Source organism: Scleropages formosus, chromosome 2 (genome assembly GCF_900964775.1).
Source record: "Scleropages formosus chromosome 2, fSclFor1.1, whole genome shotgun sequence".
In the NCBI taxonomy this organism is placed as follows: domain Eukaryota; kingdom Metazoa; phylum Chordata; class Actinopteri; order Osteoglossiformes; family Osteoglossidae; genus Scleropages; species Scleropages formosus.
The window spans coordinates 16,725,877-16,738,747 of NC_041807.1; the positions used below are offsets into that span (position 1 = coordinate 16,725,877).

Sequence of the window (12,871 nt, forward strand, 5' to 3'; positions counted from 1 at the left end):
ACTGTACCATAGCTTACCCTGGTCCTTTGTGCCACCATTTTTCCAGTAGCACACAACTGGGCAAAGCCTGTAGCATCAAGTGTCAACCCTGGGTGTCAAACTTGACGAGTGCCAGCTTGGCGCGCCATTGTCTCTGCAGCGATCTTCAGCGATCTCTACATTTACAAATGATATGACAGTTTGACATTTTTTGGGAGGTGTCATTACACATCCAATCAAGGGCTGTCATAGTTGACATGTTTTTTTCTTGAAAAAAAGCATGTGGCTGAAAGCTATCTGTGGACAAATACAAATGTGGCTCAGCTTGCATCTTAGCTGTTTGATTCCTGCTGGTCCAACACACACACACATAAACAGGCACATTCTCTACTACAGAGCAACACTGGAAATCCAACAGCACCCTCTTTCAGTCCTTTCCACAGTAGGGCTGCCAGTCGTCACATCAAACGTGCAAAAATAACTGAAACCAAGGCAGTTTTAGACATGTGGTGCCTCAATCAGACAAGCCCAGGGTCAGAAGAAATCCTTCTGTGCTCATGCTGACAATGCCTCACTGATGAACCAGCACTCAACTAAATCTTACAACACTAACAGTAACATTAACCCTATCCCTACCCGGTAACCCTACCCTTAATTCTAGAACACTAACCCTAACCCCCAACCCTATATCACTAACTTTAACCCTATCCCTAACCCTAACCCTAAGCCGAACCCTAACCTTAAGGCTGTTGGTTTACCATGGGCAAACTGACAAATGTTCTCACTGGAGTTCTTTGGCCCATGTGTGTTCCCTGCATGGTAGACTGCAGAGCATATCCACAATCCGTGTATCCAAATATACACACACACACCCCCTTGCGTCACAAAAAAGTTCAGATACACGCTCTAGGATTATGTTCAGTTCCCTCGCGCCATGGACTCTGTTTGAACAAATAAAGATTTTTGTGCAATCTTGGTCCTTCACAGCAGCACTCAAGGAAATAGGTTCAGTTTACTCTATTAGCTTGGAGCAATTAAAAGATGGAAGGCAAAATAAATGCAGCAACAGGCCTTCCTCTCCTCGATGCACAAGAAAAGCAGAAGAGCATTCATCCATACGTAACACCACAGCCACGGACCGCGGTGTTTGCCATCAACTTCACACGCCATATTTCAAAACCAGGTGGGACTGTTTCCTAGAAGAGGAAATAAAACAGCCTGTGGTAACAAATCTCAGTTGTGAAATCATTCCGACAGAGCCAGTTTCTTAGAAGAGATCATACACACTCCTTTGCCTGCTTTTTTGACAGCAATCTACATGAACAAAGGGAGTCTTAACAGAAAAGGGAAATAACAGCTGAAGGGATTCGATGACTTGATGGGAGCTGTTTAGAAGTCCGGCAAAGATTTGCTCTAAGGTTAGCGCTGTCGGCACACTTTGGATCCGTCCCAGTGAAGCTGGGGGAGCTTGTGAGAGGGATTGGGGGACGTGGGGATTCGGCTTTATGGTTTTGTCAGAGAAAAATCGTTTGCTCAAAAGTTAAGCTTGCATCTGGGTGTTTTCGCCATGGCTTTATCACACTCTGCTCCCGCTCACTATTGTCTATCCCGACAGATCCCAGCAGTCGCCCTCAGCTAGTCTCAAATCCCAGCACAGCTCTGTCATGGCTCCCCAGCCTGTCCTCTTTGCCCAGACTGGAGCACTGCTGTCCTCATTTTAGGCCTGCCTCTTCACATGGGGGAGGATTAAGTCCATGATGAGTCCAGCTGCCCCAGGTTAAAACATCAGCTGAGTGGACTCGGCAGTGAGTTGTCAGGAGCAAAAAGCTTCAACGTCTAAGAGTAGTAAAGCCTTACCGTGAACTGACAGCTGCAGTCCAATAACAGCTTGCAGACGCACTTTTACTAAAAGAATGACGGACCCCATGACTCCATAAGCTTACTTACAGTAAAAGATGCATTAAATCATCTAGCGATTGCATTTCTAACATGAATTCAATATCTTTTCAAATCCTCCTATATGTAAAAATATAAATATATATAAAAGAATGCGGGGTGCGGTGGCGCAGTGGGTTGGACTGCAGTCCTGCTCTCCGGTGGGTCTGGGGTTTGAGTCCCACTTAGGGTGCCTTGCAACGGACTGGCGTCCCGTCCTGGGTGTGTCCCCTCCCCCTCCGGCCTTACGCCCTGTGTTACCGGGTAGGCTCCGGTTCCCCGTGACCCTGTATGGGACAAGCGGTTCTGAAAATGTGTGTGTGTGTGTATATAAAAGATTAAATGTCACTCATTCACTGCTCTTCCAGGTCAGGGTTGTAGCATCCCAGAGCCTGTCCTAGAGTCATTGGGAGCTAATAAGCAAGGGGATACACCCTGTAAAGATGCCGGTCCACTGCACACACTCACTCACACAATCACACACTACGAGCTATTAAGTATTGCCAATTCATTTTGGAATGTGGGAGAAAACCAGAGCACACAGAGGAAACCCACAAAGACACAGAGAAAACATAAAAATTCAAAAAAGAGCCCAGGTTCTGTGAGGTTACCGTCGCGCGCGCGCGCGCACACACACACACACACACACACACACACACACACACACACACACACACACACACACACACACACACACACACACACACACACACACACACACACACACACACACACACACACACACACACAAATATAAGGGGATGCAGTGGCACAGTGGGTTGGGCTGGGTCCTGCTCTCTGGTGGGTCTGGGGTTCAAGTCCTGCTTGGGATGCCTTGTGACAGACTGGTGTCCCATCCTAGGTGTGTCCCCTTATGCCCTGTGTTGCCAGCTTAGGCTCCAGCTCCCTGCAACCCTGTATGGGACAGGTGGTTTCAGACTCTGTGTGTGTGTCTATATATAAACACACTTGTATGTATTGCATGGTTTTGGTAAAACCAGTTAAAATTTAATTTAGAAAGCTTTTTTGAGGTTAGAAAAATGCAGGTGATCAAAATCCCAAGCTTTCCCATAATTCACTGTTGCGCCTTATCACTTGGTGCTGACTTGCAGTACTCAGTGCTGTGCTATAAGTCCCTGTATTCAAAACCAACACTTGCTATCTGGCTCAGTTAGCAGTGCTCATCGATCTCCGTCTGCTGCTTCTTCAAATAGTGCGTCCTCTGTGGCCATCCTGTCATCCATCTGAGCACTTCTGAGGATTTTAGGCCCTGCTACCATTGAGCCTAAAAATAACGGCTTTAATATTGACATGGATTAAGCTAATCACACTTAGACGGGCTGAAGATTAGTCACAGCAGTCAAAAAGGTATATGAGTGATGCATTGTACTGGGACTCTGATAAGCATTTGTGTAGGGAAAAAGCCAGCTGGGAAACCACCAAGAGCCAAAATGTGACCAGTGCACCGTGAGTTTGTTTTAATAACTCGATCGCTCAAACTCAAAAGGCAGACGTCTGACTCCAGAAAGCACCCTGACAAGCAAACGTCAAGCAGACCCCTATCCATTCTTTTCCCCCAAATGAAACGTTAAATGCTGATGTCAGTCACTGAAGTGGGAATGACAAGATCAGAGGCATTAATACGTTTTTACAATTCAAGCTATAGTTGATCCTGCCAGGGAAACCTTCTAAGTCCCTAGAGTTTGTAATACTGCTAGCTTCACTCATCGCTCCTCCCTTAAATACATTTGGAGACCAATAAAAAGTAATTATTGAACTAAAGACTGTGTCTTGTATTTTTGTATCAATGCTTTAAATAAACACTGCCCACTTCTCCCTACCTGACATTGTCAGCTCTGTCTTTGAGCCATAAAGCTTTTTTTTCACATAGAATGCATATTGAGCTGTTGCCTGTGCAGACCTCAACGGTAGTCATTCTCCACGGCTCATTCATCTCATTCTCCGCAATGAAAGTCCAAGACTTTCCTGTAAATCTTATTTAGAGTCTGTTAAAGTCAAGGAGAATTTCCCCTCTCATGAGGCATCACAGTCAGCTCATTGAGTGTAGCCACGACATTACCTTTTCGCTCCATCGGGTCTTCAGGTCCTCCAGCAGAGGTACGCTGCAGGGTACTAATTCAGATTTGACCTTTCCTACAGCAATACAAAGCATCTTAGTGCTGAGGGTGGGCCCCAGTTTCAGATCTGAAAGTGACATTTGCTGGAGCTCTCTTTATCAGTTTGTGATTCCTTCTAAATCCAAAACCAGTATCTCATTAATGGGAATGAGTCACACTAGGATGGAAATAAGGAAATTAGTCCTTTAGGACAGAGGGTCTTGAAGGTTTCTGTTATACACTCTTACTTTGCCTCTCCTCCTTCTCTCCTATTGGCACAGCAACTACACGGCTCTTGTCGGGGTGTGGATCTATGGCTTCTTTGTCATGGTCCTGCTGGCCCTGGACTTCCTCTACTACTCAGCCATGAACTATGAGCTGTGCCGGGTCTACCTGGAAAAGTGGGGACTGGGCGGGCGCTGGCTGAAGCGAGCCAGGAGTCAGTGGAACAGTGCAAACCAAGCAGATGAGGGACCTTCATCGCACCCCATAACTCTGGCTCACCATCCCAGGCACAGCCTCCGGGGAGAGGCTCAGAGTCCCACACTCATGTCCTTCCACACATCCACAGCCTGGTGAGTGTTCACAATTGTACCATCAAGGCTGGTTTGGGTCTCTTTGGAAAAAATGAAATCAACTATGTTAATAAACATGTCAAGGCGTGTATAGCATGTATATGTAACTTAATAACACATTCAGTGATGGGACTTTCATAGAACTCTGAAAGAATTTAAAGAACTGCACAAAGACCTGGTGGAGGTAAAGTCTATATGGAATATAAATCACAATGACACTGATCCAAGCACGTGAAAATGACCAAACATACAGCCAACAGTTTCCTCTACTTTTATAAAGGCACAGTATGTAAACACCAGAGTAGCTGCCAGATTTTTTGTCAAAAATGAGGGTCGGCATGAAGATTTGATGGACCCCGTGGTGCTGGCAAAGGAACCCACTAAAATATAGGTTCACAGATTTACTTCTGACAGTTAGACCCTACCTTAGAGACTCCATCTACATTGCTCATCACCCCCTCATCAACATCTGGCTTGCCCCACCCTCCCTGCTGCCTCAGGTCTGCCCATGCATGTTGGTGCTAAGCAAGAGCAACTCAGTAACATTGTGTTGACGGATAGCTGAGGTCACCTCCACTATATCAACAGGTGGCCCACAAGGTTTTCTCCACATCTGCGCAGCTTGCATAGTGCCAGCTGGGAGCTGGCAAGTGGAATTTACCATGTAATATGGTAATGCTGTCGCCGTCCTTTGAAGCAGCCTGTACCAATAAATTCTTACTGCCCGTTCAAGATAAGAGGATAGTGGGGAAAATTGACTTCTGAGAACTATTTTTTCTGGCACACACTTCTATTGATTTATAATACATGTTGTTTTTGTTTCCAAGACTTGGAATAAAAAGTTCCAAATGACTGTCATAAACAAGCACAATAGGTTTCTTTGATCCGTATAAAATTATTGGAGTCTTGGTATGGTGAACGTGGTAATTATTGCTATGGTCATATTTCACTGGTATCACATTTTGGTTGTTTTACCTAAGCTGCCAGTCAGCAATATGGATGCCTAAAAAGCTTGTTGGTAATACTGGCTTCCCACCAGATTCTCTTTTACTAAGAATACCATAATAAATTCCCGGTAGGATTACAGAGGAAAAGTCCATCTGTTTGTAATAACCTGTAATTTCTCTTTCAACTGCCTTTGATGAAAGTCAGAACTTGGAGATCTGTCAGATCGCATGGTCTGATTGCTCTAGTTTTGGTGCTTTCTCCTCCACATATTTTTATTCAAACAGAAGGACAGTCTGCGGGGAGATGCGTGCAGAAATTGCTTAGGAAACACACAGCGTGTTGGCACAGTGGAAAAGCTGAAAGGCAACAATATGAAGAGACGTCTTTTTTTAAAGTGGAGGGAACCATTTGGATCGATGCTAATCTGGCAATGAAGGCCAACAGTGACTCTCTACTCGCTCGCTTTCACCCAAGACCTCCCCTGCAGATGCAGCCTCGCCGGCCCCTTTGAAAAAGGACTTGCTGCCCTAGTTTAGGAGAGCTGTAATTGGACAGGTATTATTTTGCAGCAGATGCAAAAATTGACCCTCTTGACAAACAGGCCCAGGGAAGTATGACAATATGACAATTCCTTTCTCTGCCTTCCATCCAGTTAAGACTGCCTCTCAAGGCTAATTGACATGGGCTGATGTCTGTGGAGTGTCCTTCACTGCATTCCCACATTAACACAGTTATCGAAAGCAGTGGAAAATGAACAAAATTGCTATTTTAAATTTGGGCTTGTGCACCCTCAAGAAAACAAATGATACATAAAAACTAGCCTACATGTTCCTCCTGAAATGCATAACTGTTGGTTTTTCCTTTTCTTTGAGATTTCACCTTCCAGTCATGTTCATCCTGCATGGATTGTAGGGTCATGTTCATGAAGAAGCTCGTTCAAGGCCTCCTCACTCCTCATGCATCACCCGCCTCCTCCTCCTCTATCTGCTTCAGATGGCTCCCTGAGTCCCTCACTCATTTGGTTGAGCTCCTCAGCGAGCACAATCTGTCCGGTGCTCACTGCGGACCGCCACATTCGTCACGGCCCCCTCCACGTATAAGCCGATTCCGCTTGGCTGCCCATTTGTGTTTTAATGGAGGAGCTGTGAAATACCCTATAAACTGCTCCTTGCCTAGAGTCCCAGTAGGTCTCCTCCTTTAATTCAGCGCTGTAGCTGCATAACCATTTATTCTCTTATTACCCTTTGAAATGTCCTTTGCTGTCCAGAGGTGGAGGTGGAGGATTTCCTCTAACCCAGCGTGTCGAATCTCAGATCCACTTCAATAAATGCACATAGATGTCCACTTTTATGACAACTATAATGCTTCCCAGCAAAACCAAGGCAGATTGCAGCCATTATCTGAAAGTTTAAGCCTGCATTAGGGACATTATTATTATTTTACTTATTTACTAAGCAGAAGTAGATGTCCAGAAGAAATTACATCACTTGCAATTTTGCACTTTATTTATACAGCTTAAAATTTACTGAGGGATTTCAGTTTTAGTAACTTGCCTACAAATCCATTAGCACTTTACCTGCTAAGAGCTGACCTTGCAGCGCACTGGCTGCAAGTTCAGTGTTTTTACTACTAATGATGCAGTCTACAGCCTGGCTTACCACTTACAGTCCATTCAACCCAGGCTTTTGTGGAAATCCATAACATGCAGGTTTGAGTGGACACCTGAGGAATGGCTTTCCAGACCCACCTGGTCATTAAGCACTACTGTAAGCTTGACTGGAAAACATGCTCAGATGAAAGACAGTAGGTTTTGCATTACATTTATTCATTTAACTGATGCTTTTCTCCAAAGCAACTTACAATGTTAAGCTACCTACAATTATTTACCCATTTACACAGCCAAGCAATTTTACTGGAGCAATTTAGGGTAGGTACCTTACTCAAGGGTACTATAGTTGGTCTAATGGCAGCAGCTGTGATCACTACACTACCAACCACACCTGCATTACTCTTGTGTTTTTACATTTTTTTTTTTTTCATTTAGCAGATGATTTTCTCCAAACCAGCTTCCAATGAACTCTATGTAGTGTTATTAGCCCACACACCTTATTCACCAAGGTGACTTACACTGCTAGATACACTACCTACAATGGGTGACTCATCCATACATCAGTGGAACACACACACTCACACACTCACACATTCACACATTCACACACTGTGGGGAACCTGAACAGCATGTCTTTGGACTGTGGGAGGAAACCCATGCAGACAAGGGGAGAACATGCAAACTCCACACAGACTGAGCAGGGATTGAACCCACATCCCTCTCGTACCACCCAGGCGCTGTGAGAGAGCAGCGCTACTCGCTGTGCTACCTGTGCCATGTTTTTTTAAATCTCTGTTGAGCTCACAATCTCAAATGGTGACCAAATATTTGTATGTTTATATGTTAATGCTTTCACCTCTTAGTAACCAGTAAAATAAGTTGGTTACTGCGAGAGACAAGAAAAGGCAGTTCACGAAGGATTCAGTCAGTGCTAGTCACTGTCATTTCTTTCCCAAAGATCTTAAGGTATAGCAGTACTTCAGCGCACTATAAAATGACAGCACTGCTGTCTTACTGATTCTTGCTTTACAGTTTTGCAATAATCCACAACAAGGAACCAGGTAACAGCGACCACACAGCAGAGATAATTCCAACATTTTAGTTCCAGCGTTAGTAGAGTGTCTCAAGGTACTGTTTTAAACCATTTTCTGGTGACTTATCTATTCTCTGAGGTATTATGCAAGTCTGTATATCATGCCATAAATTGTACAGCCTGGCAGTTGCCGAGGGTGGAGTTCTCAGCATGCTTCTGCCCTGGCAATTTATCACAAGTTACCTGAAACAGTTTTTTAATTTAATATCAAATTGCTAATGAATTTGTGTTGTCCGCCTGTGTATGTCTGTTAGACAGTAAAGGTAGGAACCTTCGATTACGGCTTCTTTTCAATGGGATCATAGAGGATTATCCTTCTTCAGTGCTCCTTATGGATATTATCCAAGTTAGCTCTCTGCTGGTTATCGTTTGGTGATTGATATAAGATTATGGGATGATTTCATGGTCAAAACGGGATGAGAAAAAAAAAGTGTGTTACAGAAACTGTCAGTTAGTGTACACTTCATGGCAGAATGCCATGAATGTACGATAGCAATAAGAGAATGTCAGGTAAGCAGCCATGGGGTGTCATTAACATGCTATGGATTTACCTCCTACCTGGGATTTGTCATATGTTTGACTAATGACACTGGTCCAGTCATAGCATAACAGTGTGGGCAAGAGTCCTGAACACTCGGATAAGGCAGTCCATGGGTTGTTTGGAATGATAAGTATTCATTCAATCTGTACAGAAAATAAAAGGAGCTATTTACAACCTATATTGACCATAATGGGTAAGCGTGGAATCTTCTACTGCCCAGCAGTAAACATGATGGCAGAGTTACCAGAAAACCACAGTAGTGTGCTCTGGATAGCACATGATACCCAGGCTCCCCAAAAGAGGTGGCATCTGTCACCCAACTGTTTGCTGTAACTTATGCGAGAGCAACTCGTCACCAAGATGCCCATTTTGTGCCAGGGGTCTGCGTGACTCGCCCACCGAACAGAGCAATCTGTCAAACAGCTGAGTCAAGGGTGAGTTCTCATATGGGACACTGCTGCCCACACTCAGCAGTGCACAGCTTGAACAGGGGGATCATTGCTTCTAGAGACACCATGTCTCTATTGACTCTTGACAGCCATTGCCATTTATTAGGTTGTTTCAGCAGAATCAAACAAATGATGGGTAGATTTCCCATTAATTTCACCTGTCTCAAGACAGTGAACACCAAGGTGCTGTTGTAACCTTTTCAAAGAATGTCCATCTGGTTGTGACCACCAGGTTTAGTTATTAGTAGTAGTTCAAAATCTAGATGGAGAAGGACTGTCAAAATGATGATTTCATTAATGGCATACAGGAAGCAACATATGGGAGACAACATACAAAAGGAAAGCTTACGTAGCTTGGGGTTCTGATAAGTACAATTACCATCCATTGTACAAGCCCTGACAGGCTTCCCAGTTTGTCCATTTGCATTACTCAGACAGCCTGACCTGGAGACCAACCCCAGAAACCCAGGGAGAGATACTTAGAAGCCTGATTGTCTGGAACGACATAGGACAGAAACTGTGATACACTGCAAAAAAAACATTTCTACCTCAATTCATGGTTTCTCAGAAGAACTCTTCTTGCCTCAAAATCCTCACTCACTATTTTATTAACGCTCTGAGGTCGCATTCCCTTAGATTAATGACTCATCGTCCTATAGGGGTCTCAGCCGTGTTAATAAATCAAAAGAACACCAGTCACTTTCTAGGATTCCTGGGGCTCCGTGTGAGACGATAATGAGATTCAGACTCATTATAAACTACTGTATGTCCTCCTGATTCCAGAAACACTGCTTAAAGGATGAATAAATCAGAGGTGCCAAAGTCTTTTCATGCTCACAATTTAGTTATGAGACGGGTTAGATCGCCATTTTCGTTTGTGTCACATCCTGTTGACTGTAAATTTACAATGCTTTCCATTCATTGACGATTGAAATTTGTCAAACTGTTACCATAGTTTATGGAGCTATGGAGTTTTTTCTTAATATCCTTCAATGTGTCTAAGATCCAAAGTTCTTGTTCTATGATTTTTTTCTAGTCATAGGTGCATGTGGCTCAGAGTGTTGTTCCAGGATGTGACTTGACTCTGGACTCTTTTACTCCCGTGAGATGCATAGGCCTCGCCCCCCAAACATGCTCTGTCCAATTAGGGTTACACAGGCCCCATATGGAGAGTTAATTACCTCACCAGCCAATGAGCCATGTCCTGGGATATCTGAGTCTTTCTAAGTCTTCCATCTGTTTTTGCCGCTCATTCACTACTGGGACCTGCCAGGGTCACTGCTTCAGCAGGCTTCCTCATGTTTCCGAAATCAGCTTTTACTGAAGATCTGCACAAACGTACTGCACCATTCACACCCGTTACACACCAAGGTGCAAGTGTTGGTGTGCGAGCAAAGCGCAGATATTTCTAAACACAACAGCGATACCCCTTCATCCTCTCTCTTTATCAGAAAGACGACTCGCTGCGGTGGAGTTGTGAGAGCTGCATAACCAGGGAGAAGATGGCGGCCAGTGAGACCTCTGCAGAAGAGACTCGCCCTGATTCTACACTGTTGGACATGGCCTGGTGGAGCTGACCCCTCTTACGTGTACTCCATCCAAAGACCATGTCTCCCCCTTCAGCTGTCCCTGTGGGTGCCAGCCACCCAACGCTCACGTGTGACCCAAGCGTCTCCCTGGCTCGCCTGGGCAGGAGGACTGGGAGTCCTGGAGGGAGGGCGAGTGCTAAGTCCTGGGCAATGGACCTTAAATGAAACTAGTCTCCCACCTTCTGTTTGCAGATTGGGTCCATGGTCACGGCGCCATGCCTCCCCAGCACTCTGAGAGAGTGTGGATAGCAAAAACCAACAAGAAGGGAGAAAAGAAGAAAAGGAAAGAAAAGACTCTTATTCCGCAACACCATCTGGGATGTGTCTGTTTGTTTTGCGCTACTGTGTGTCCAGGTATGGATTCAGTAGTTATTAGATTTTGTGGTAGGAGTATGTAGGGTTCTTTGACAGTGTGAGCTGGTTAAAGGATGAGCCACGAACCTTGAAGATGAATCACTAATGCTGGTAAAATCCGGGGGTCGCACATCCCTCAGTGAAGGTCACAAAATGTAAAATTTCGCCCACCACCAAATCTGTGAGACATTTTCTTGTATTAAAAGGCAGCTTGATGCACATTTCATTGAGAAACAAGGCTGTCTCTGATCGATACGGCAGCCATGTTTACGACAGCGGTCAACTTCGGTAACTGAAGACACCGGGATTATGAATTCCAGTTTAGACAGCTATGCCATGACCAACATTACCTGAAAAGAAAATGCCAAGGAAGTGTTCTTGAGGAGAAGAACGATGTAATGGAACGTGTTTGACTACTGAAACATTGAATGAGGAAAGATTAAAAAAAAGTGAGACAGAATAGCTGCAGTTAGTTGTAACCTTTGAATAGGTCACAATGAATGTCGTACCTCGCTGCCATCTTGTAGAGCTGTTGCTGGAACTGAGCAGAAAGTGAAACAAATCTCATTTGCCTACATAGTAATATCCAATGTGTGTATATTGCAGTATTTACTTGATTTAGAATAATTAAACACCATCATGCTGAGTAGCAGTTATTCAAACGAAAATTGCAGCCCTACAGTCTCAGAGCACACTGAAGAGTAAATAACCCAGCAGGCCTCAATTCCAGGTGAGCACAGGTCGTTTAACTAAACATGGAAGAGGCTGTCAGGTAAAAACTGCTGTAAATCACTCATCTTCCATATGTCACAAATCACAATCTGCATGTCATCATTAATTAAAGCCCCCACAGGAATCCAGACGAGATTTTTCCATGTCATTTTATGATGTTTACAATTAAGGGAGGAAGCGAAAATGCACGTTGCACAATTTGATGGTCTGCTGATGTCTGGATGTTAGATGCTGCCAAGGAGATGTTGGGAACACAACCTCAATGAACATGATGATGGTAGTCAGCTCCATGGTCAAGACCGCTGTATGTTGGAAAAAGAGAGTTCAATGATCAGAATACAGGAATTAAAAATGGAGACATATAGATACGCACGTGGCCTTGCCAAGCCAATGAAAGAGTCCAGTAAAGGTGAAAGAATCAATTGGACGACAAGTTCAAGGGAGGGTTCATGGCTTGGGAGTTCCTGCTCATTCCACCCTGAAGAGGAACAGGCATTTAAACATTATTCCAGTACCAAATGAGATGCTGCAGCAGGATCTTCCTCATTTTCGCTTATTTGGTCTAAAAATAAAACATCTTTTTATCAACGGATGAAGTTCACATTCTCAGCCACTTCCTTTCCCACATCTGGAGCTTTTATACTGTTAAAAATCAGTAATGCATGTCAGGACTGCAAGAGAATGCAGAAGGATGAGGCAGAGAGAGGAGCTGTTCATATAAACCTCACCAGATGGAGTCCCTATACCTGCAGGTACTACAAAGCCATATAAATATTGAGGAGCTGGGTTGATTTTTTTCGGGAACAAAGACTATTATTTATTCAGAATATGCTTTTTTCCAAAGCTACTAACAAGGTTAGATTAATGTACTGGGCAACTTATAACTGTTAATCCATTCACTGTATGCAGCAGGGTATTTTTACAGCATCAATTCAGGGTAAGTACCTTGC

General features: G+C 44.2%; 1 protein-coding gene across 3 annotated transcripts in view; it reads left to right on the forward strand.

The window, feature by feature from the left end:
* The window catches only part of LOC108931481 (protein shisa-like-1a), a 35,882-nt gene extending 23,011 nt beyond the window's left edge, over nt 1-12,871 (forward strand). For 2 of the 3 annotated variants that reach the window (XM_018747241.1, XM_018747243.1), the window contains exon 4: nt 4,313-4,645. In XM_018747241.1, the coding sequence (XP_018602757.1) occupies nt 4,313-4,610 (298 nt within the window). In that variant the 3' untranslated portion in view covers nt 4,611-4,645. Of the gene's footprint in view, nt 1-4,312; nt 4,646-10,697 lie in introns of those variants that run through there. The other variant, XM_018747244.2, reaches the window with a different exon arrangement.